A 25903-nucleotide genomic window follows, 5' to 3' on the forward strand; every position below is an offset into this window, starting at 1 on the left:
ATTGCTGTCTGTTCTTCTACCCGCTCGCTCCTTCGTTTCCTTTGTTTTACTGTAATGATAACCGAACTTTTCCTTCTAATTAAACCCATATCATTTTATGAAATTTTAGTTGACAGATTAGCTATTGTAAGCTACGCAGCTATAGGCCACCATTAGTTATACTATTGTGTACGAAAAATAAAGTGACTTTGCGTTTTTTTTCCGAAGCCAAATGAAGGTCATCACCTTCGAAGTAATCCCCTTCCAATGCGATGCACCTCTTCTCTCACTCCTCGAAGCAGGCGGAAAACGCGGATGCCGGGATGTCCTTTAGTTCCGTCGTCGCTGCGGCTTCTATCTCCTCGATAGTGTCAAAACAGTGTCTCCGAAGCGGCCGTTTTAGCTTGTTGAACAGCCAAGAAGTCGGAACAATATGGGTGCCAGTTGTTGCGAAAAACTCTCTCAAAATGATGGCCGTATGAGGGGGCGCATTATTGTTTTTTCACAAATCCGGCCGCTTTCGCCGGATGGAGGTCCGCAACCCCAGTAGCAAGTTCTTCTTCTTTGTCTTTACCCAAAGACCTTCTAGGTCACGCCGGTCATCTAATTGATTACGCCTCACTACGGGAGAACGGTCTGGATGGGATTTGAACCCCGGTCCTGCCGTGTGAAAGTCAAGTCAAGTCAAGTTGGGGTGACATCATTAATTTGCTTTGATATAGACAGTGTTTAAAAATAAATTAACCATGTTCAATGATTAATTTTCCCTTAATTTTCAATGTAATGAGTATGACATTAAACTGGCTTTACATAAATCATATCGCTATTTTATTTATCAATCATTTCTATTTTTTCGGAATGTTTGCTACAAAAATGATTGCCGTAAGGAGACGAACGCGATACAAGTAGAACGAATTCATAGTGAAATTTGTCCATCGATAGCACTGTTAGCAGCATCTACTTTCATCAGATGTGGAATTTTATCAATGTGACTACGACGAAGACTAGCGTGTTTAATAATCGTTGATTTGTTATTGAAATGAGGGGCTGGACTTGAACCGTGTTATTTGCATTATTTCTTTGACCCACAAGTAAAGCGGATGACCGCTATAAGAAACCACTTTCTTCTGAGATATTCGCTCTCTCCATGCAATGGTTTGTCGCTTTCAATGGCAGTCTGGTTTAGACGAACTAATCAATAATCTGTAAAAAAAAAGCGAACTGCCTGTTTTGCAAGATAAACGAGATGTACGATTAAGACAGAAGGTCTAATTTACTTATAAGATCCTTGATCTAAGGATCTTTACAAAGAAACGTAATGGAATATGCGTCTTATCCGATTGTTATAAAGATTTCTATTTTTATTGATGGAACCGTACAATGTTATAAAGCCTTTGAAAGAATTCTGTATAAAATGATGACGTTTTATTGGCTAAATGCCGGTCCTGTCATGTAAATATATCGCCGCTGTTTACATTGTGCAACCAGAATGCTCCTTGTACATTGATGATGTACAGTTTTGTGTAATGACACTGCTCTTTCATACGCCAGGAAAAGTATTAAATTCCTTCCTGCTCGATCTCTCGAACGCCTAACTGCTACGGGGGGACGTTCAGTTAAGGACAAATAAAATGTCCAGGAAACCAGAATTGGCAGGTCACCTTCAGAGGTAGTTGAGTACGAAAAACTTAAAGTAATCCTTTTTACATGCTGATAAAAGTTAAAAATTCATAGTGTCGAGGAAAAATGAAAAGAACAAAAAACAATTACAATTCACCAATAATAAATTCGATTCTTAACATTTTTGCCATCTTATGCTTTATGAACATTTTACAATTTCTTGATATTTTTAATCAGTTTGTAGGTTTTTCAATAATGAAATGTGTTAGTTATGCGATAAAGCTACATTTGAATAGGACGAAATGAATCCTTTAAAATAACCTGCAGCAGCTATTGCTTTGAAAACTAATTCGTGCAAACAGCTTGCCAACATTTGCGTGCCTTTGGCGATAATAAATTAAAAATAGCTAAGCTTTCATTTCGGCTTTTCTTCACTTGGTTGACACATATCATCCAGCTTGCTATACTTTACCATCCCCAGACACCGCGAGGCTCGGAAAATGTCACGTTTCTCTGGTTTGCTGAAATGCGATGTGGGGCAATATTTAGGTGGTATTTTCGTTTCACACAACTTCGAGGCGAACTGTGGGATTCAGAACCGGAGAAGAACCTACAACGCAACGTGACAAACGTGTTCATTTGTCGCTGAGCTGCACGGGGGAATAGGAGTGTGGCCCTTCGATCGTAGCGAGTGTACGAAGTGCTAAATGTAAGCACTCGAAACATAACACTACCCAACGTGAATGCTATGTTTGGATTCTGGAATTATCACTCCATCGAAGGGAATTAGTTTGAACAGTCCACGGGGAATAGTTGTTAGGGTGGCAACACATGAATTTGCTAATGTAGTGTAAAACAAAGTGTAAAAATAACGTTTTGCTGTTTTTATTTTGGAAAAATGGGGTTTCCATACTTTCATCTGCTTGCTACACAAGCTTTCGTACTATTTTCTAAGAATTATTTAATATATTTTCATGTTTCAATTAAAATGTTCTGCTTTTGGTGAATAAGAATTTAACCTATTTTTCTTCGTTGTCTTTTCAGGTGAGTTACGATGCTGCGTGTGAAGAAAAGTAAGATATGTTACGGTAATGAACCCAACCCCACTTTTGAATATAATAACAATAATTCATATGTGATAAATTTTGAAAACTACTTACATTTTAGCAAAACTTGCGTTTGCTTTAAAGGTTTTGGAAATTTTTCAATATATAGCTGTCATGACTTGCGTTATCTTTACCCATTTTTAATACAAAATTATTTACGCTGGGAGAATTGTAATACTTCGGCAACCTTCGCAAAATGGCAGTTTTAGACGACGCTTTGAACAGAAAGATTATCCGTCGTTCCTTCCGCAAAACGCACACGTGATGTATTTAGAGTTCTCAAGTATCCGATGGCTTTATGTCACGTTTTGGTTGCCAGTTTCGTGAGACATCTCCCTCGTTTCACGAACTTGAATGCAGATGACGATGTTGTTTGTTTGTTTCTTTGTTTTATTAGCGATTACATTTTGGTTTCTATGATGCAAACTGCATTGTATGCGTCAATCCGAGAATTGTTTTTAAAAGCTTTGTGCTCATGGTTTGAAACTGTGATACCGCAACACATACTGCGCGTGTTTCTCTTATACAAAAGCCACATGAAAGACGAAAATCATTTAAAAGATGTATTAAAAAAGCCCAATTATGAAACACCAAAATATGATTAATCCGTTACTGGTGGTGTTATGAATTGGACTTGATTGTGCTCTGAAAGAATGGTTTACATTTGTTTATTTAATAATTTCTGTATTATGAATGTAAATTCTTTTGATGTTTATTTTATAATTCATTATAACGTACTGTCTTCTTTTGACGTCTAATAACATTCTTTTCTATTAAATTGAAACTTTTTTTTATGTAAGCATTGCCGGATTTGTATTTTAATATCACAGAAAACTCTGAATTGTACAATAATTGTACAACATCAGCTGGTGGCAAATGCTACAAATGATGAACAGAGTACGTTTTCAAGCTAGTGTTAGTTGCAATCAAAACACCTTTAGTATCGTTACCGTGTGCCCGTTCGCGTCGTGGTGTTCGTGACGGGTTTCATGATTTTGCCTCCCACTGCGCTCCATTCATAGCCGTAGCCGTGCGGCAATCGACGTGGTGGTACGATGGAATGTTTATGTTGAAGCATATGCTTCACTGCTGGTGTTTGGCGTTGCTCGGCTATTGGAGCCACGTAACATGCCCTTGCTTTAGCACGGTTTACCCCTGTCAGCATGCTTTCAAGCTTGTTGAATCGTTCGCGGCTTGAAAGCGAAGAGTTGCAGACGCTTTTATGTTGTAGCGCAACACACGCCCGGCTGCGTTGTGATCATACCGGAAGAGTAAGACGGCGAATGTTTGCGGTTCTGCTGTAGAAAGAGAGAAACTGTACAAACCGCTCGCGAGACGCATCTCCGTTTTCCGTTGGAGCTTTCCTCCACGAATGCGCCACGCAAGAAGGTAGACAGACCAGGCCCGTCGGCGTTTGGAGGTGGGATCCGTGCAATGGGATTGTTTGCCGTTTGGTTACTTTCATAGGGCTTTTCGGCTGTGGGGGAACGGAAGCAAATGAGGAGCTGGGGGGGGGGGGGGGGGACACACGCGGCTAAGCGGGTGTGTGGTTGGTTGGTTTCGTGCGCGACGTGGTTGAGTCCGTTGCGCGATCGGTTTGGACGCTCAGTTTCAGTTAAACTTTCGGCCGGGAAACGCTACACCAGCGCGCGTACGTTATGCACTCGAGGCGCCAAGTTAGCTGCGCGTAAAAGTTTAAATTCCGCTCTCGAACTTGAATTTTATTGCAGTAACGATATCCCTTGGCGCGTGTGTATTTTATGGTTGGTGAATGTTTTGTGTTGAATTCGGTGTTCTGTGTAAGACCGTGAAGTTTTGAACCGTCACAATCGACCTTTTTGCGCAGTGTTGTAAATTCTCGTGTAGTTACTTGGATGGAACCGTGTAACTATCAGCTTGAACGTGATTCCACATTATTTATGATAATTGCGAATAGTTTGTGTATGGCGTGTGAAAAGTGTGGGGGAAAATACTTACACATTGTGTTTGACGATCGAGAAGCGATGAAACAAGTTGCGCTGTAATAATATCGAAAAAATCAAGTATTGGCAGTGCTTCTATGACGCGATTTTCACAGTGTTTAGTGGTGGTGTTCGTTGGAATCATCAATTTCATTCAAATGGGCAGTTTGGCAAAAAAAAAAAATGGCAACAAACCTACAATGGATTATCGTTTGAAGATGGAGGAACTATGGAACTTCTTAAATTAAATGAATGAAATAGTAAATAGAAAAACATTTGCCTGTTTGCATGCAGACCATTGAAGTGGGTGGATATTTGTTAAGAGAAGAATTCGGTACGATGTAGTAGGTTTTGATAGCAAACACAATTGCTAATGATAACAGCCGGTGCAGAGAATAATGTGTATTTATTTAGATTATCTGCAGTTAGTACCGTGAATTAAAAGCCAGAGCACACCGTTGTACTTGTTTGCTTTATTGCGACTTAACATCTTGAGAGATATGGCTATTTAAACGTTTTTCTTTGCTTAACTACGTAACGTGTAAAGAACAAAGTGATATCACCTTATGTTCTATTTTCATATGCACTTATCAAGGCTGTAGGAATTATGCTTGGTTGTTATGCATATTTCTGTCGCCTGTAAATGATAGAATACAATATTAAGCATCTCAAGAATAACATTTTATTCATTTCGAGTTTCTGTGTTCGTTGTATTCGATGGATGTTCGTGAATGTAGCATCTGCAAGCGCTTTGATAATAAAGATGGAAGACGAAAAATGTAAGCCGTTTTATGATATTGAGTTGCTACCAAATGGATACAGATTGATTTACTGTGGTCCGGACGAAACTGATATTTGAAGCGAAGACAGAAATGGTTGCCACAGTGCAATAGTTTCCCGATAATGGTTTCAATAAAAACTAGAGCATAACGAGCGAGCCCATGGATCAGTTCACGAGTGTGGAAAATATTTTTCAAGTTCACTCGGTTTGTGGAATGCTGGTACTTCATTGTGTTTTGTCGTATGGAAGACAAAATCTGCAAAAATCTGAAGGAAAATGGTTTCGGACTAGAATGCCGATAACTTTTTATCGTTTGCGAATTCAAATTTCGTCAAGATTATTATTTTATTGCACACAGATGACTTCTGATCATTTGAAAGCTTTACGCATAATCGTGCAATTAAAATGGGATACCATTGGAAGAGGGGGTTTGCCAAAACGTTGGTCAAATTTCGGCCAAGTGGCACGGTAAACGTGTAGCTTGCTGGTTTAAAATAAACTTCAAACCTGTTCGATGAACCGGTTGGATTTCGAGAAGCGAAGAAAAAAGAATATTTACACGTACACAATCCCAACAGAATGCGTGCAATGTATGGTTAAAACTTTCGTTACGGATAATTCTCCACATGCTGTGCAGAGGACGTTTGCTACGCATTACTGTACAACTTCTAGAGTTTATAATTTAATCTCCGCTTTGCTTCAAAAGTTCTTATCGAGGCTAGAGAAAATCATTAAAAACTGTTTGGAAATACCGACGTACAACGTTTATCCGCATTTCAGGTTTATCCAAATGTGATGCTCCAGTCTTAGCTGCTTGCTGCGTGAATTTGTGTGGTTGGCTGTAAAAAGGTGGGGCGTCTTTCACCTACCGAAACATATGAATATTTATACCCATGTGGCATGAATCGGATACCTTCAGTTTCTTTCGCATTTTTTGAAAACTATTTTCACTGTCATCGGACAGGTTTGTATCTCCGGCAGTGGGCCATTTTGATAATGCTGCGAGGAGAATAAGAAAACACACGGCGAAGAATTTGCTTCGCGAACATCCACCCTAACGAAAACTTCGTACAGGTGTGCGAGCAATGGTGGGATTGGCAGCGTTGGTATGGAATAGTGGGAGACTTTCGAGCACGATCAGAAAAATCTTCCCTCCTTTTTCTGTCTATGCTAAACCAGTGAGCGACGCAGGTCGTCGAAGAAGTTAAAACAAACTATTCAAACATTCCGCAGAAAGTGATGGGTATGTGTGGATTGTATTGTACATGGCACTAGCAGTAGTAGTCCACAACCTTCACCGCTACGGCCACGGAAAGGTAACCTACTTTCTCTCGTACGAACGTGCCGCGAAGTCTCTATGGCCAGCTCGCGAGCTTGCGCCCAATTTCCTCTCAAACACGCACATCGCGCTTGCTTGTGGTGCTATTGCCGAAATGAAACACAATTCCCCCCCTGAAATAAGCAAAAGAAACACACAACGCAGAGCTCGTGCTTACCAGTGCTTGAGGTATTTTCACGCACCGAGCCTCTGAGCTCTGCGTCGCACTGAGGTGGATTGTCGTGGGTCGAAAACGCTAATATTGTCTACTCGAAGATATTCTATTTTTGGGACTTTTTCCTGCATGAGCGTTTTACAAGTCGGATGTCATATGGTTCCAGCATAGCTTTTAGCTAGTCCACAGAGACCAAGAGCCACAGGTACGTCGGTCGGCCTCTCCTCCATAACCGGTAATGTGCCGAGCGGGGGTCCAAAATCGGGAACAACGATTTTGTTAACGGTGGTTCAAATTTTGTGTTCGTGCGGGCATGTTCGATTAAGTCTAACCTTCTTTCTGGTTGCCCAATCCTGGCTGACTGACACATTTTCACTCCGGCAATGGTACCTCCTGGCCACGAGATAAGCTGTGCGTTGATCGTTGCATCATGTCGAGGAGTACCGAGGAGATTTGATCCATTTGAAAACTGGAAGAGTATTGCCTTTTACAGTCCATTTAAATCTATCTAACTGGGTTATGGAGTAAACATATTGGAATAAAACGTGCCAACACAAATTCTGGCGCTTGATACAAACTACTTTTTGGACATTGTCTTGTTTTTTTTTTTTGAGCATGTTTAATGAGTATGTCAGCGTGTCTTGTGAGCTTCTTGTTTTTGGGATGTTATGATCAAACGATTGATGTGAGTGTGATACAAATACTGTGAGTGTGAGCCGGAGCGAACTACAAACGAATAAAAGTGTGTATAAGATTTGAGCGATTGCATAAAGGTAGCCTCCTTGAGCAACACCGGTGCCAGGCAACCTTGGTATGATATAACAGCAAGGCCTCCGAATGGAAGCTTCGCTAACCTAGTGGCATTCGTCCACCAAGAAAAAGCCGAACGCCTCGTGGACGTCACAATCATTTGTCTTGCGTGTCTGCGGGAATTGCCTGTAGTTTGACATCGGATCTGTGGAGTGTTCAATCCGTTCAAAATCTCAAACCAGTGTCGAAGTCAGTCGAATGCCCTAGTGCACATGCCTTCAGGCACCGATCAATGTTTCGTCACTGACATCGTAGATCGTGAAGTTATGTCTTTTATGGACCTTTATCCATTTGTGAATGTGGTGCGAAAGCGGCAGGAATTTCATTGGACGCCTAGCCGAAGGCATGCAGTTGAACGGGTTGAAGATTTGAGTTGGTTTTTAATTTAAAATATGTTGCCGGCATTTGAAACGCGTATGAGTAAGTTCTTACGGTATGCTCGTATTTTTCCAATTTTCCATCCGGAGGAGTCAAAGTTTTATGATCTGTTAAATATATTTTATACATGTTCATAGCAGACGATAATTGTACCTATGGCACGCTAAGTTGTTTCCTAACAAAAGTCCATCATTTGGTTGAATCGTGTATTTAATGCATCGTACATGAAGAAAATCAATTGTTCAAATAGAAGCGCAACATGCGCACAGATCAGATCAATCTGTGACAGCCTTGAGAAGTTTCTTCATTAACAACCTCAATACTGCTATCGTGATAAACATATGCCCTCACTACCATCTCCAACCAGTAGCTATCTTTTACGTTTCTTCGAGGTTATTATGTGTTGCTTGTGAAGAGATGCGTTCGAATGAATGTTGTTTGTTCATTTTTGAGTACCTTGTGAAATAATAATAAAGAGTTGAGTAAATTAAGAGACGCCTGAAAACATTGCACAGCAGAATCAATTTGAAAGACATAGCAAAATTGGTAAAAATTTGTTGACTTCACCACCATCTTTCGATGTTAAGCATGCGAGTATGCAACTGCAAATCAATCATCAATACTTGTGCAACGTCGATTGCCACAGCTTGTCGGCATGCAGATTCGCTGCTAAATTCAGCAACCGTTTCTGCAGTGTTCTGCAGCCCCACCGAATACCATTTTGCTGACGAATGAATGTTTTGTCGACAAAACCCTCCGATTGTGCCGTGTACGTGGTCCAATGTTCAAGGTTGCTCACCTTGAACCGGATAGTAGCCGTCAAATATGTTTTGCTCCCTCACACTCGTCGCTAAGAGCGTACAGCTGGGTGGGGTCGGTCGGATACACAAGCCACACTTGGCCTTTAGCCACCTACAACAACTCGGAAGCCGTGGCAGTAGGTATAGGATCATGCGACAAAACAATGACAAAAGTGCACCCATGACACCCGTGCCGCAACTCTTGGTTCCGGTGCCAAAAACGGTGTTTGCTTCCAAAGGGCACACCCAAGCTTGCGAGAAAAATGCGGTGCAATCTCGGATGTAGTTTGGAAGCGTCGTCGTCGTGTTGGCGACTTCAAGCTCTATTTTTGTGTCAAAGCTAAGCTCAAATTGTGTGCTTATGCCAGTACCTACTCATCCTATGGTTCTTCCTAATGGTGTCGTCGATCATACTATTCGATGAAATTGTCTCAGCATGGGCGGTGCCGGGTTAGCTCCTAGTGCGGTGTATGCGTTTGAGGAAAACATTGTTTGACCTCGGAGGATGAAAAGCTAGATACGAGAATCGAGAGTTATGCTTCAGGATAGAGCCAATGGATAATCGATTGTTGAACTCGATGCACCATTCTACAGCCAGGAAGCTGGCTCCAGGATTGAGGCTATATGGGAAATGGCATCACATAATTTATATGTATTTATCGCTTTTGTTTTCCAGAGAAGCATGCCAACAATTAAACTTCTTTATAGCTTGCGTCACTTTATGTTATTTCACTACGAAAGATTTATTTGGCAGTCAGATTAGACATTATTGTGTTTAGTAAATAAGTTTTATTAGCCATAATATTAGTAATATTACCCTGTATAGTACGTACATGATACCGATACAGTAGAACTAGACAAGTGCGAGGCATTTCTAGACAACGCTCAAGATGAACTGGGCAACCAATCATTTCAAATATTACTGTCCAGTACTACTTGACTTTTGTCCACTTCAACATAGCGTTTGTCCAGTTCAAATTGACCACTGCGGAAAAAGGGCGACGGTGGTCCAGTTCAACTTACTTTTTATCCAAGAATAACGTATGATATGTATGTGACTACGATAAAGTGTTTGCTTCAATCCAAAACATACATAAATGACTGTCTTAATTGTTGTGTTGTGGATAACATTATTATCTTCCGTACTGTTGATGCAGGTGCTCTCTGTGGTCAGCAGGGTTGGAATTTGCCTGGCAGCCAGTGTATCGTTCAGCGATGCAGTTCATTATGATAATTTGTCTGTAGCATCGCCAGACATCAAGATTTAATTTTATTTTTTCGATCATGGCGTTCCCATGCGCGAAAAATCGTAGGAATATGTGGGCCAAGTAGAATGGCATCTTGTGTATCATAAAATAAGGATGAGAATGTCTTTTATTATTCAAGATACATGCCACTTGCATTGCAGGACAGTTTTATAGGTGTATGATTTCTTCAGCTCATACTATGCGTGCTAAATATGTATGCAACCGTTTACAACATCATAAATTAGTCTCAGTCAGAAGCGATAGTTCCTTGAACGTTTTCAAGTTAATTTACGGTCAGGTCGAAAAGTTGTCTAGCGTCAAAGAGTAGCCAAACATTGCGTCGGTCTCTGTGTGTGTGTTTGTCGTTACTATCGACCTTGACAACCACCGTTGGCTGAAACTGACTTTCCTTCAGAAGGGTATATTTACAATTGATTTGCATGTTCAATGAGGAAATGGTGTGAAACAAGCGCATTATTAATTATCCAGATTGCCGTGACTGTGCGATACTGCACGGGTATGTGATTTAAAATATTACAACAAAACTTTGAGGTTATTTCTATTTCAACATTGTAGTGTTACAAAATGATTGAAGATTTTTTAGTGTAGCGGATTAACCCAGAAGATCGTATGAAGAACCCTGTCCTAAAATTTTACATCCAAGACTTAACAGGATCTATAGTAATTTATAACTAGAAATGTACTTTTACATCTCTATATTATAAGCTGCATATGGTAATTTGCATGTGTGATTATAGTTCAATTAGTAATTAGATTCCATTACTCGTAACTTGCAATTCAATTTAATGATTATTAATTTTTGACTAAACAATCGGTAGATACAAACCGTAGCTTGTAGCTGTCCAGATTAACCGTCAGCTGACGATTGGGAAGTATATTGATGGTTAGAAGGTCGATAAAGTCGGTTAAGTTGGTTGTGTTGGTTGGTTCGTTGGTTTTCGGTCTGCTAATCGTACCGTAACATACTACCATTGCTTGCTGTTCCGTCGTCAACCACCAAACTCGTCACCGGGGGATCGTGTGTGTGTGTGTGTTTGTATGTGTGTTGGAAGACTAGAGGGATAGTTGGGGGATGTTGGGAGCTTAACCAAACAACCTGCAGCATTTACCAGCAACCACCCTAACTAGTACAGTGAGTGAGGAGAGTTCAACAGCGTTGGAAGGGGGGATTTAATATAAGCATTTTTTCATCAACCTGTTGCATTGCGAACAGGGCCAAGCCTGTTGTGTTGTGTTATGTTGTGCTCTTTTTCTCTGCCACAGCGGCAGTAACCATTTGGATCGATAGGAAACGTTGTACCACTTTTTGCCACACCAGCCACACTGTCAAAGTGGACCATATTTTGAATTGGACCCCCTACATTCGATGCTGCCGCGGGTGCTTTTTGCGTTGACATCACATTGACTGACTGACCGACTGACTGACCACGCGGCGAACGAGTTGAAGCACTGCGAATTTATATGAACGGCGTCTGTACATGTTTGTGTGGCTTGGTTTGAGATGGGTGTGTGAGTAATCATTAATATTGTAATCAGTATTTCATGCCTGTCAACCATGATACTATCAAGCATTGGAGGTGCTAGTTTATTGAAGCAGCGTACGACGGATCATAAAATCCGCCAAACCTTCCTGTATGGTTTCATACATTCCGCTCAAGTAATGCTTCAAAATGTTTACTTCTCAAACTTGCTGTGCTTTTTCGGACCATCACAGTGCTTCAGTGCTAGCTTCGTAATATTTTGTTCGCATGGTTTAACATTTTAAGATGAGCAATATCTTAAGAATAAAACAACAATTGAATTAATGTCGGCTTCTTACAGATAGTCACGCTTACAGATAGTTTTAAATGTAAGTGGTGTGACAGTACAAAAAAAAAGAGAGATCTGCAGACAATGGTTTTCTCTTCTGTATGTTCTATTCACCTGATGCTTTCTTTTGTCCATTCTTAGCAGTTCAGTGTTGCAAGAGCAACAGCTGCATTACAAGTCACTGCCTTCGAAGGTTGTCCACTATTCTATTTAAGAAGTAGTTCATTTCCGTAAACATTCACACAGAAACTTCACCACTTTCTGTCCGCGGGCCAGTAGATTCGTGGGAAACTGAAAGTTTTTATTAACCGAGAAGAAGGGTACAGCGAGTTTTCCTCGTTCACCGTGATGTAGTGTAGCAACTGTCCAGTGTGTGCATTCCGCACGGGCGCAGAACAATTTCCGTTAAGCACAGGAGGAAATCAAAATCCACCCGGTTCGTTCTGTATCCATCCCACTAAAACGCTTTGCTGTGCTGAGAACGGATCGTTGGCAAGGGGTAGTCGGCCAGCGAAGAACATATCAGCCTTACTTAGAGGGGTGGTCTCGGAACTCTTAACTCAATTACAGCTTTTGCTCGATTTCTTCATGGCAAAATTATACCACCGATTGCAGAGTGCAATACCACCGAGAGGTGGTAGGAGCTTTTCGTTGCTTCTATACCAAGTAGACAAGATCTCCCCGCTATTTGGTGCATCACGGTTGCATCTAGTGGAACTTTTTTCTTCGTACAAAGCAATATCATCCACAGACCGGTCGTGATCGTGCTGTGAAGGGGACGTTTGTTGGTTGCGTTACAGCCAAGGGCTTTTCGGAGTCGGTCGGAGTTTGCGCGTTCATAAAATGGTTGTATGGTCGTTATGTCGTTGGCACTATTCATGCCTTGAAAGCCTGTCGTCTGACCGGTATTCTAATTGGATTTCAAGCACTGCGTCATCTTTGAGGAAGGATGGTTTTGCTACGCTGTTCCGGCCGTGCCGTGTTGCATCGGACAGAATTGTCGCAACCGGGAATAGTGTTGTGAATAAGTTATGAATTTTCTATCATGACCAGTAGCTGGAAAGTAGTTATTGGAAACGAAGAGCAAAACCGTCTGTGGTAGGAAAAGGGACGAACGATGTTATTTATTCACGAGAGTATTTTGGCAGGGCGCTATGGTGAAATGGACAAAGTTGTGCACGTTTGTATACATTCTTAACTAAAGTTTTCGTAGGAGTATTCTAGAATTAATCATATTTGTCACCATGTCCATGTAATCAAAAATAAACGTAAAATGTTTTCTTTGTTTCAATGAAACAAATACTACGAGAAGGAATCAAAACATTATGATGTGTTAAGATGTAAAAAAAAACTCAAACCATCTCACCTTCGCATTTGCGACGAAAATGCTCATAATGTTCTCACCATCGCGCACGACCGAACGCTGGGAGTAATAATTTCCATCCTCATTTATTAATCATGGAAATGAGGTTGATGCATAACGAGATGTTGAATAGGAAGGAAACTGAATCAAAGCGTAGAGCCCAATAATTCTGTTCCGTTTGAAGAGACGTCGCTCGAGTCCCGCATTCGCATAGTATCGGGAATTGGTCCGCTTGGTACTTCATTTCTTACCAATGCTTTCCTCTTGAGTGCTAGTGTTTGGACGATTATTTCCTCAACCGTTAAATCAATCAACCACACTGGTGGTAAGGAATATAGCCGGTTAGCGTCGTTTGGGCTCTCTTCTTTTCGTTTGCTGCCTTTGCTGCTAACCACGGACACCTTATGTTATTGATCGTTTAAATGATTTTTTGTTTTGTATTTTCTTCGTGCAGCACCTTTTCACGTTACACTTGCAGCGAACGCGCAATGTGAGTTTGAGATTATTTTTCGCATGTTGTGTGTGTGTGTGCGTTTTAAAGAATAGAAAATCTGTTCGTGGAAGTAAAAGCATGCATCCCTTTTTTGCTGTAATGAGCGATATGGTTGATTGATTTTAACCATTTATCGACAGTGGCCCACGACATGGGGTCGTTTTAGTGTTTTTTTTTTTTTTTGGCAGAACGTAAGTCCACTTTAAAAGGCACGATGTTTAATTACATCTGATTTGTAACTGTTTCATCGTTTGTTTGCCGGATTTCACGCACAGCGTTCCTGACACAGTTTGTTGATTGATGTTAGTCGTCAGGTGGCTTTTTGATGGGAGCTTTGGCTGCAGTGCAAAGTGAATTCCGTTGCGTAGCTATAGAGCAAAACTAAAAATCTAAAAGAAAAAAAAATGCTTGTAGAATGTATTAAAATCTGTGTTTTTAACCATTTATTAAAACACTAGTAAAATGGATTTTTTTATGATGTTTAAAAAAAGTTGAAAAAGGTTTGAGAAGGAATCATAATTATCACAAAGAAATATTTTTGTTTATGACAACACAGTATAAAATGGTTAACACAATATATGAATAAAATAAATTCTTATATTTTATTTAAAAAAAAACATTAGCTTTTTTTTAACTAATAACATTAGTAATAATCCCCGGGAAAAAGAGAAGAATTAGGAGGAATACCTCATGTTCATTGTTTCAGCCATCACACATGGTGTTGACACTTAAGTACGTGTTGACACGTACTTAATAATATATTTTAAAAATAAAAATATTTGTATTATAACAAATTCAATCGCAGCGCAGTGTCCGCTATTTACAATACACTGTGCCATATTAGGGAAGCCCATTGAAAAGCCAGTAAACTGCATTACACGGCTCTCCCGAAGAGTGAAAAGAACAGAACAATATTGAAGGTAGCAAGAGGGCTCATATTTCATTATGCTTCGTCCACTTAACACGCTTCGTCTAATTCAACGGTATTTTCTTCACTAATCTAATCAGTGAATCGGTGCGTAAAGTTAGCTGACATTTGTGGCAATGACATACCAAAGACTCTAGGAAGGGCGTCAAGGGCTCTTGAAGATGAATCAGTGAAGTGAAAACAAGCTACCCCGTCGCTTTTTACCCGTGCAACAGGTGTATTTCATATCAAGCATTCAGTGTGTACATAGGGGCAAGAGAAGTGTCAAAGGTTCACGTTACATACGTATCACAAATCATTGTGCCGTCGCACTTTCTGTTTGCAGTGCCCTGTGTAGTGTCTGTGTCTCGCGTCTCTCGCTAGTATGCTGCAGCTTGAAAAGGGCCTTAAGATCTAGACGACCGCATCATTGTTTTGAGAGCAGTACTGTGTTGTTTCCAAGAGTTAAAGAAACCGAGTAGTTTAAGCACGATCATGAGCACACGTTCCTAAGTAATCAGAGCACGTACGAAAGTGCGAAAGTGTTGGAACCAGGCGAGGGCACAGCATTTCCGCGCACATGAAGCGCGACGAGGAACGTGCGCGCAAGATGTGGAGGGACATTGGTGTTGCAGCGATGCAACACGGTCCTAACACGCTGCATCACCATCAGCCATCGATGTATGGCGGTCCTGGGAACAACGGTACGGCCACAACTCTACCCAGTAATCCACACTGGAATCAGCCGGGATACCGGAATTCCTACAGCCTGCCACATCCTGCATCACAGAATGGAGTCAGTGAACGCAATGGCGGAGGCAGAGGGATGGACGGTGTTGGTAGTCGCTATCAACACTACGATGTAAAGCCACTGTCCCAAGCACCCTCCTTTCCGGACATCTCGAGTGCCAGCTACAATGGCAATGGGTACCATCACCCACACCACAACCATCACCCCCATCAGCTTCACCAGCAGCCACAGTCCCATCATCCGGCGGGTCATCATGGACTTAAACCTCCACGTCCCCTGTCGATGTACGAGCTGAGCAACGGGCATCATAATGGAGGTAACAGTAGTCCGCAGCTACACTCGCTACCACCGAACTTCGTGCCACACCAAGCGCGTAATGGCAGCGGACGGTCACCACCTCCGTTGGTGATCCACAACAACAATCAGCACGGTATGGTGGGACCACGATCACCTGTAGGTCACGCCAGCGAAGGTATCGGAGGAGGTCGCGCTCTTTTACAACAACCGGAAGAACTGGTGAGTTGTAAGGTTTCGTCTTGGTTAATTGGATCTTGGAAGTTGTCGTACAACATGACACCAGCGCCAAAGACAAAGAAAGTACAAACACAGTGCTGTATGTGACTCTAAATTGAAGAAATAATCTTGTTTTGCTGGCCAAGGGATGGAATAATTTTTAATACAATGAAATATGAAATAGTTGAGAAATGTTTAACGATTTATTGTTAATCGCCTCAAAATAACTATTCATATTGTCTATTAAGTTGACGCATTGTTTGCTGAACGCATTAATGATTGATGATCATAAGCTAAATTATTGTTTTTTTTTCTGAAACCACCAATGCAAAACAATTGGCAAAGTAGAGAGTTGATGTAGAACAGTGGCATGAGTTGATTTCCTCGGCAACACGATTGATTTGTTGCAGCCGTAACCTTTTCGGCGGTTGTACAAAACGGTCTCATCAGCGACGAACGCTACATTACCGTTGGTCGTTGCAGTGATGCGATCGTTTCGGAGTGGGAACAACACAGAGAGAAGTCGTTGGGACTGGCAGTTGCTAAGAATCGAAAGTCACGAGACCTTCATGGCAACCAGGTTTCGTCATCGGCATTGTAGAATCAAACCCTCGAAACATTTAGCTGCCCTTTCGTCAGCTCAGGCCCAGGTTTGCAAGACGCAGGGATCTACGTTGTCTTTCGGTAAATTGGGCAACCATACATTACCATCTAGGAGGGAGTAAGAGAACAGATTTTTGCTTCCATACATTAAACCTTTACCTTTCTTTTTAACGTTATTGTCTTACTCTCTTTGTAAAAGGTAGTAATTAGTGATCTTTATTAATGTTTTTTTGAACTGCATAATTTTGTGATACTTCAACTCATCAAAAGTGAAAAAAAAACATCAACATGTGTTAAACGTTTTGCCGGCTGTTTGCCAAAGAAATGATTTTAATTGGACTTTTCACAAAAAAAAAAACATTTGGCATGTTTAATTTTGTTTTTCCTTTGCTCCATTTTACTCTCGCATTTATCGATGCTTTCCTTCCACTCTCGCTGTACATTCTTTGCTTTCTTGTCTCGACTGAGCCGGTCACCCTTGGATTGAAATCGGTAAACTTTCGTAGCCCGAGCGCGAGGAATTATGTCTAATATTGTCTAAAAACGCAAAACACTAAACACGACTGATTTCACTTTTCGCCGGCCTTATGAGCCTTTCCCTTTCAAGTGGGATGGAAAACCTTACGCCCATCGCAGACAATCAGCATTGGCAGTGGCGTAGAAAATCAACGATACACGGGGAAGCGGGAAGGAGGATGGAAGGCGATCCGTTGTTGTGGTGTGTCGGGATCAGGGTGTATCGAAAGTTGTGATTTTCCATTTCATGTTTCTCCCTCGGCGAACATTATGCTAACGGAAGGTTTCATCATTTTTTTTTCTCTTAGCATTATTTTCCGATCCGAACATGGTGTGTACTTCCTTCCATGGCGAAGGTACTACTTATCTTACAAATCTCAAAGTAATACGCGGCAGCTGCACCCAATGCCACGAATCCGATTGAAGCAGAAACTCATTGGTATGGATCATGATTTTACGATTGAGTTCCGATTCGGAAGCACGATCAAAGTGCTGTGTTCGATACAAATGTCTGTCTGATGTCTTTATATTATGATGTCTTAGAAACACTGCTAAGCCGCACGCCTTATTGTTGAGCAATTGTGAAATATGCAAGCTGAATGAAGAAAACATTAAAATTCTTCGATATCATTTGACCAATTTTGATTGATGTGAGGAAGGTGTAAATTAAATGAGAAATAATTTGAAAATTCATCAGATCAATCTTTTTAAAGGTCAATCTACAAATTGATTTCACCATTTAGTTAGAACTTTACGGTAGAGATAAAAACAATCATTAGAAAATAACCGCCGTGCAACGCAAAAGAGCCGCGCTCCTCCACAGTTCGTTTCTTGCCAGGGACAAGATAAGACACAAATGAAACTGTCACCTGCATTCCGATGGTATCGCTGGTAGCATTTTATCAGGGTCTGAAACACACAACCCTTTAGCACCTCTACACTGAATTTGTAATGTAATTGGTGGCATGCTAGTGACATGATAAGATAGCGAATCGTTTGTTTTGCCACCTATAAGTGGAGGAGTAAAATGCGATCAAGATGAACACGTTTGTTTATTGATTTCAAGACATTTGAAGTAGAATCTGTGGTTGTCACATTTCCTTTTTTGGGTATCTTGTGGTGAACCTAATGTTGCACATGATATATATAATAAAACAATATCGCTATAAAATTCGATTTGAGGAATTACATGTTTGGCTTTTGCTACAATAGTAAGGGTCTAGTGCTTCACACAATGAGCAGTTTGGTGGTTATCCTTAGTGTGTGTGTGTCGTTCAACAAAACCTTGAATAGTGAAAGGGTTCGCGTGAATGCGTCCGAATGGCTTGATTTCTGGTCATCTATTCGTCCCTTGCCGAATACTCCTTCCGTCTACTTCCAATACAATTACCTAACTGGCCTGCTGACACACATAAGTTATGCTATACAGCACGGAACGGATTAATGTGGAGTATGAATCAGCATATAGTGGTCGAAAATGAAAGAAAAACGGTTCAATGGCAAAAACGTAACCAAGATGTCACGCCTGCAAAGTATGATTTCTTGTGCAATTTCGAAGGCGGTAGTGTACAGTAGGAAAGGCCTACGAGCGATGGTAATTGCATGCCTTCGTAACCGAACCCTCGCTCGTGCCAGATCAGCTGTGGCGAATGTCATGAAAGGGAAGCATATGTAAAGCACGCAGCAGCGTACAGCAAACCCACTCCCTAGGAAGCGTTGCTTGTATAAAGCTCTATTGTTTTTATTTCAGTGTTCATGTTCCGTACTGCTCAATTGATGTATGCCTGTTTTAAATAGTACTAGACGCAAAGGAGTGTTCAGGATTCAGAAAACCACGCACCAAGCGCTGGATTTATGTCAAAGTAAATCTTTGATCCATTGCACCGTCATCCGTCGTTTCGATGCACACGAGTGTCTAGCGCCTTACGGCATGCAAGAAGGAGACAACGTGACTTAATAATGGGTAGTCGATCAAAAAGCGGCGGTCGTACACTCATTACGAGTAATTTAACTTTCATTTTCTCGTACCCATTTTCTTGCATCGAAAAGCTGCGACGATGCACAACTTCAGCCTTCTAACGTGGAAGAATGTGTATGGCGTGTGGATAAAGGGTAAAGGTAGTTATTGCATCGTTGAACTCCTACATTTTGTCTTTCCTCCGTACACAAGCTTCAAGGAGTGTGTTAGAAAGTAGCCACTTTGCATTGCTAAGGCTCATGCTTTCTTAAAGATGTGTCAGCTTAAAACAAACTAAGAATACATCACGTCATCCCTCGATTCTTGTTCCTAAACGTGGGATGAGCATTCGTATGGCACAGTGTGGTTTGTTTTTCTAATCAAAGCAAATGCGATTCGAACTGTTAAAAATAATTTTGGTTTCGTGCTAACAAGTTATCTAACATCTGGTGGGATTTTCTGAAAATGCTTTGTTCCAGAAGAAAAGAATGTCTTTTTACAATAAAGTTTGATATCTTATTTTTGTGCTCCAATGTCATAGCATAGTAAAGTTTAGTAGATGAACTACATTGTTAGTTTTTTTTTTCAATAACAGCGTGACTTGTGTAGAATGTTTTTATACTTCCCAGTAGCAAAATGTCAACGTACGACGTTTAAGTGGAGGATTTCCAACTCCTTCCGATAGTCTGCAACCGAACGTTTAAACGAATTAAAATTTAATTGAAAGTTTATAATTAAATCACTTACTACTACCAAGAGAACCGACATGAAGGATTGCACTATGTGCCTTTCTTGTGTCCTCTCGTTATTGTTCGCCTAAAGGCCCCGTAGCTATTCATTGAGTTGTTCGGAACGTTGGTTGTTCACTAACAGACATCCTACCCGGTTTGTACGAGACTAGCTAAGTGGGTCGTTGCTAGCTAGTCTGGAACCGGAGTCGATTGACAACGGGACTAATATCCTATTTCCTTTTCTTCTCCTCTCTTTACAGAAAGTCGACCCGGAGCTTATCTTCACAAAGCAGGAGCGTATCGGTAAAGGATCCTTCGGTGAAGTATTCAAGGGTGTTGACAACCGGACACAGCAGGTAAGAACCAGGAGGAGGAACACCCAAACGCTTCTCCACTGCACTTGAGCCATGGAGAGAAATTGGTGTGTTTGTGTCTGGCGGAAGTTAGTTGGTGATAAATATCCTTCCACCATATACCAAGATTCGTATTGGCTAAAACGGATGAGTGTTTCTTTGTGAGATAGTTTTCGAATCGTGTTGAGAGTAATCAACTACATTGAGCTTGCACTGTCTGTCTCCAGTCAGTGTTCCTCAATGTCTCTTCTTCGTCCTGCTATCGAAACTATTTGTTTTTAAATTAAAAGCATTTGAAAAATGTAACTCATATCATCCTTGTTTTCGACTTCGATTTATTGTGGTGGATCTTATATATACTTTTCTTGCTTTACAATAGGTGGTCGCAATTAAGATTATCGATCTCGAAGAAGCTGAAGATGAAATCGAAGATATCCAGCAGGAAATTATGGTGCTATCGCAATGTGACTCACCGTTTGTCACCAAATACTTCGGATCATATCTTAAGGTAAGTTAAAAGATTGAAATACACGTAAGCAATGTTGGTTGATAATTGAACAAACACCGCGATTGGAAATACTCCTGTAATACTAATTGCAAAGGCGCATTACTGCCGTATCTCATATAATCTTCCTTATTCGGTGCATAGCTGACGTCAGCATTATGATAGTGATCTAATCAATAACATGTCATATATGAACAAACCGCAGCTGCTCATCCATGTTATGACAAGTAGTTTTCACTGTTTCCTTACCCTTCACTTTACGGCTTAACGTCTTTATGAAATACGTCATCCGTCATCCTCGATCAAATCGTGTTGGTATTGACAAGCTTTTAAGCAAATACTTACCGCACTGCCGTGCATAAAAATTAGCATACAAATTTCATCGACAAATACTGTTTTACGAAACAGACGAATTTTAGCTTACTTATTCAAACTGCTTTTCTGTAGCATGTGAAAGCACATTGTTATTGATCACAGTGTTCGATTTATCTTGAAAATTTCAAAGTAGTTAATGCTTTCTGTTAAGGTTTTTTTTTCCTTTACGGTGTATAAATTTCTTCTTCTGGAACTGCATAGTATGCTATGTTGGACTAGAGAATGTTTGGAACTACATTCTACATCATATAATTTTCTTTCAGTTGCACGTAGAAACAAAAGTGATATCGTCTAGAATAATCTTCATGTGCTTTGAAACCTGTAGAATTTGAAAATAGTCGTTGTGGTTTGATGTGGTAGAATGTGTCCCAATCTGTCGTCAACTTTGTCGAGGTGTGGAATGAATGTCAATAGCGAGTCGCTTCAGTCCATGTGCTTATGTCATTGGCAGAGCTAGAACCAAGTTCTGTGTGTTCAGAGATGCATAATCATCAAAGAGGGCACATATCAATGTGCGCACGGCGCCATGTGCGGTACATTGCTCTGTTTCGGTTGAAGTTAGGTGCTTTGAATATTGTAGCCCGACTGCGTACTTTAAGTATCTTCTTCCGCAATGCAAGGGGTCTAGTTGGTGAAATCGGTGTTATCTACATCAGCACGACACAACGGGACCCTTCAACCTCGTACATGGTTCGCTATGTGCGTGTTTGTTTTAATAATGATCGCAAATCGCATCACAATCGCGATACAGCCGACTATAATGGGAGGTGGAGCGCTTTAGCCAATATGTGTTCTGAGCAATCCATCTACCCCAACCCAATCCCTTATACGCGCGTCCATGACCGTTTGTGAACGATACCGAAGGTGGTGACTCATACATCAGCCAAGTACAATTATTTTGTTGGGGTTTGGACTGTGGTGCTCCACGCTGGTCTTTCACACTGGACCGCTAACCGGGTCGATGCAAAATAAAGTCACGAACCTGAGGTACATACATGTATATGGGCTACCGTATGGTTTGGCGTTACCTTTCGGAATCCGTGAATGTCACCAACGAATCACTTTCTTTAGCATTTTGTACACAGCATTCTGCTTCGATATTTTTTAAAGCAGCAACACATACACTGTTAGAATGATGGATAAGTGATGTCAGAGGAAGAACACATGCTAGTTGCAATTTTAAAATAGTTCATGATGAATAGTAAGTTTGTTATAATAAAATAATTCTTCTGAAGTTTGTTGTGTGTTGCAAACTGTGTTCCAATAAACAGCAAAAACATAATGCCAAAGTTCATTCCATCATGAATAACCGAGCAAAATTGTGACGGTTCCAACTCGCTACACTGATTCATGACACATTTTCTCCAATTGGCTTGTTTTTTTTTTGCAAATGATCGCATTTGCTTGTTTGATTGTATCGCTTTGATGTGTCTCGATACCACTTTCCTATTTCACAAATGATAGCGAAGTTTCGTTTTCAATGCCAGAGAAAAGCGAAAGATGTTTCACTGCTTGTGCTGCATATCATTTTGGATGCATATGCACGATACAAACAATGGACTAAATTTTCCACCTCACTGTGCAATATAGTATTGAAATGAAAGGAACTACATCCGGCTGGAAGATACGAGTTACGCGTGGTGTGTTTGTGTGAGACCATGATACCAAGCGATCGCAACAGACGTAGTATCGTACGATGTGTGGTTCCGTTTCGATGAGTTAGACACGTGTTTTTACTGGAGAAATTTTAGTGAACGGATGAGCACAAAAAAGACAAATCATCTTCGTTTTTGTCTGACTTTCTACCATTTTTGCGCTTTTAGTTGGCTAATAAAAAAATAAAACACTCTACTTTGTATGATGATCGATAACTGGGGTTTTTTTTCTTCTCTTTTCTTTGAAATACTCACAATACAGGGCACCAAGCTATGGATCATCATGGAATATCTCGGAGGTGGTTCCGCCCTAGACCTTATGAAAGCGGGCCTGTTCGAGGAGATGCACATCGCCATCATATTGCGCGAGGTACTCAAAGGTCTGGATTACCTGCATTCCGAGCGCAAATTACACAGGGACATCAAGGCGGCGAACGTGCTGTTGAGCGAGCTGGGCGACGTAAAGTTGGCTGACTTTGGTGTTGCCGGGCAGCTCACTAATACCACTTCCAAGCGAAATACCTTCGTTGGCACACCCTTCTGGATGGCACCGGAAGTGATAAAGCAGTCCATGTACGATTCCAAAGCCGACATCTGGTCGCTAGGTATTACCGCAATCGAGCTGGCCAAAGGTGAACCACCCAACTCAGAGCTACATCCGATGCGGGTATTGTTTCTCATACCGAAGAACAATCCACCGCAGCTTACCGGTAGCTACACGAAGCCATTCAAAGATTTTGTCGAAGCGTGCCTAAATAAAGATCCAGAAAATGTATGTCTCACCACGAACGATGCAAACTAAAACGGTGCAATCTAAACGGGGAGGGTGTTTTTGTTGTAATTTCAGAGACCAACAGCGAAGGAGCTGCTCAAGTTTCCTTTCATTAAAAAAGCGAAGAAAAATTCATACCTAATCGATTTGATCGATCGGTACAAAAAATGGAAGTCACAAAAGGGCGAAGAAAGCGAAACAGAATCAGAAAACTCCGATTCGTAAGTGTTTTTTTCATCTAGGTTCTAGAATTCAATTGCAAAACAGTTTTGATTGTTAGCTAAAACTACAATTTATAAAATTTTCGCAGTGAGGATTCCAAACAGGATAGTGATCTCGATGAACCGTGGATAATGACGGTGAAGGGATTGAATTTTAATAACTTTAACAAAAATGTGATGGAAGACCCGCTTGGATCACCGATAAAACACAATGGTACTAGCAACGTCGGTGGAGTCAGCTCGAACCGTGATAGGGATTACAATTTGAATCAACACAAAACAAGTCAGGTAACTTATAAAATCCAAATCCAGATTTTGTACTCTAATGTATGTATACCAAATTATTGATTGCTCCTAATTTACTGTTTAATGTTTTAGCCACGAACGTCCTCATCGCCATCGCATCAGTCTTCGTCGACACTGATTGCAGCTAACAATGCCACCAACAACAGCAGCAACGCCAGCCCAATCATTGTGGATTCGCGTAAGGAGCGCGAGCTACAAAATCAAATCTCCGCTATGCAACTGCAAAAGGAAAAGGAAGCGAGCTTAGAACGGCAACAGCAGCAGCAGCGAGATCATCGCATGGAGCGTGAGTCCGAATGGGAAAAGGATCGCGAAAAGGAACGGGAACGGGAGCGTGACCGGGAACGGGAGCGTGACCGTGAACGGGAACGAGATCGCGAACGAGAGCGTGATCGTGAACGAGACCGAGATCATCGCGAGCGGATAGAACAACGCGATCATCGAGAGAAGGATCGCGAAAATAAGGAACGAAAAATGGTTGCCTCCGACGGGCTGGGCGGAACTGCCAATGAAAATGAGAAACGTAGCAGCAGTTTGCGACGCGAACGGGACTCACCGAGCCACAACAACACCAGCAGCAATGGCAACTCGCGTACCAACAGTATTACGAATGTAAATAATAACTCCAGCAAAAGCTCGAGTCGAACGTCGACATCGACGACGACGTCGACAAACAGTGGTTGTCTGAAGGCAATCATTTTTCCCCTTTTATCTGAGGTAAGTGAGTGAGGCGACTGTCACACCGAATCGATTGAACTTTTGTTTAACTGTACCAAACCTGCCTTTACGTTGTTACAGATGCAGCGAAATTACAACAGTGGCTCCGATATGGGAGATCTACGGCTAGCCTTCGAGAGTGCCGAACGGAGTAGTCCGGGCGTGAGCGATCTGTTTGTGAAGGAAATTATCCACAAGCTCGTACCCGGATTCTCCGAGACGCGAATCAATACGCTTATAGACAAAGTGACACGGTAGGTTCTGTCCCAATGCGCTACTGGGATCGCCACTATCCCTATCCGGAATGGGCGCGATTGGTGTGGATGTGATGATGGTGATGGAATGGTTTTCTAGTGCTAAATCGTTCGTTTGTTACTAGTATGTAAAAACAACAAAAAAACAAACCATATTTTACCAACGTATTAGTGTACACACAACAAATCCAACTCCGTGAACTATTTTTGTATAATGATGATTTTCTTTTCAATTAATACGAAATTAAACCTCCTTCTCCTTCTGTCTCTCGAATACAACTTCTGGAACCGATCTTGTAGTCTTCACACATCTGTAGTATTGCCCAAAATAGTCTACGTTGCACTGGTTACAGATAGTTACAGAGGAATTTGCCACGAATGTGTGGTGAACTCACGGACTAATTCTTCCTCATGAGTTAGGTATTAAACTAATACTAACTTAGTTTAAGCTGTTTTCCATCTAACATATTGCGGTAAATATTTAGGACCCAATCGAATGCTACACTGTTAACTGCATTGGAATTTGCATAAATTGGTTCTTGGTTGCAATGCGATTCTAATATTGTTTACAAAAATGAGCATTTTGTACTATCTATTTTTTACAGCGACTCCCGGATAAAGCGATAGAGCTAGTAAATTCCAACCATTTACATTGTTTAATATTATGTTCGTGGCAGCTATATTAGGCGCGAATATATGCGTTAGAAAGCGAACGTAAACACACAAATAGGCACCCTTGAAACTGCTAGAGCGTACCTAGAACTACAAGATCCTTCCGGAACTGTGTGAAGAGTGTGTAAACATTTTGGTTAATTTTGTGTTGCTTTTATGATTTTGTTTTTGTTTATAATTTAACCGTCACAGTCACTACCACTCAGCTTAACGGTTGCTTAACGTGCGTCAACC

At 41.1% G+C, this 25903-nt stretch overlaps 2 protein-coding genes across 5 annotated transcripts in view; both read left to right on the forward strand.

The window, feature by feature from the left end:
- LOC126565276 (UPF0430 protein CG31712) overlaps positions 1-2429 on the forward strand; it is a 39459-nt gene extending 37030 nt beyond the window's left edge. Inside the window, exon 6 of the mRNA XM_050222440.1 lies at positions 2420-2429. The gene's annotated coding sequence lies outside the window, so the exon portion shown is untranslated. The remainder of the gene's footprint in view (positions 1-2419) is intronic.
- Positions 1-25903, forward strand: part of LOC126564084 (serine/threonine-protein kinase 24) — a 40108-nt gene that overhangs the window by 13060 nt on the left and 1145 nt on the right. For 3 of the 4 annotated variants that reach the window (XM_050221009.1, XM_050221007.1, XM_050221010.1), the window contains exons 2-8: positions 20100-20195; positions 20572-20700; positions 22990-23499; positions 23575-23720; positions 23810-24008; positions 24099-24743; positions 24825-24997. In XM_050221009.1, the coding sequence (XP_050076966.1) occupies positions 20100-20195; positions 20572-20700; positions 22990-23499; positions 23575-23720; positions 23810-24008; positions 24099-24743; positions 24825-24997 (1898 nt within the window). Of the gene's footprint in view, positions 1-15333; positions 16036-20099; positions 20196-20571; positions 20701-22989; positions 23500-23574; positions 23721-23809; positions 24009-24098; positions 24744-24824; positions 24998-25903 lie in introns of those variants that run through there. The other variant, XM_050221006.1, reaches the window with a different exon arrangement.

Source organism: Anopheles maculipalpis, chromosome 3RL (genome assembly GCF_943734695.1).
Source record: "Anopheles maculipalpis chromosome 3RL, idAnoMacuDA_375_x, whole genome shotgun sequence".
In the NCBI taxonomy this organism is placed as follows: Eukaryota; Metazoa; Arthropoda; class Insecta; order Diptera; family Culicidae; genus Anopheles; species Anopheles maculipalpis.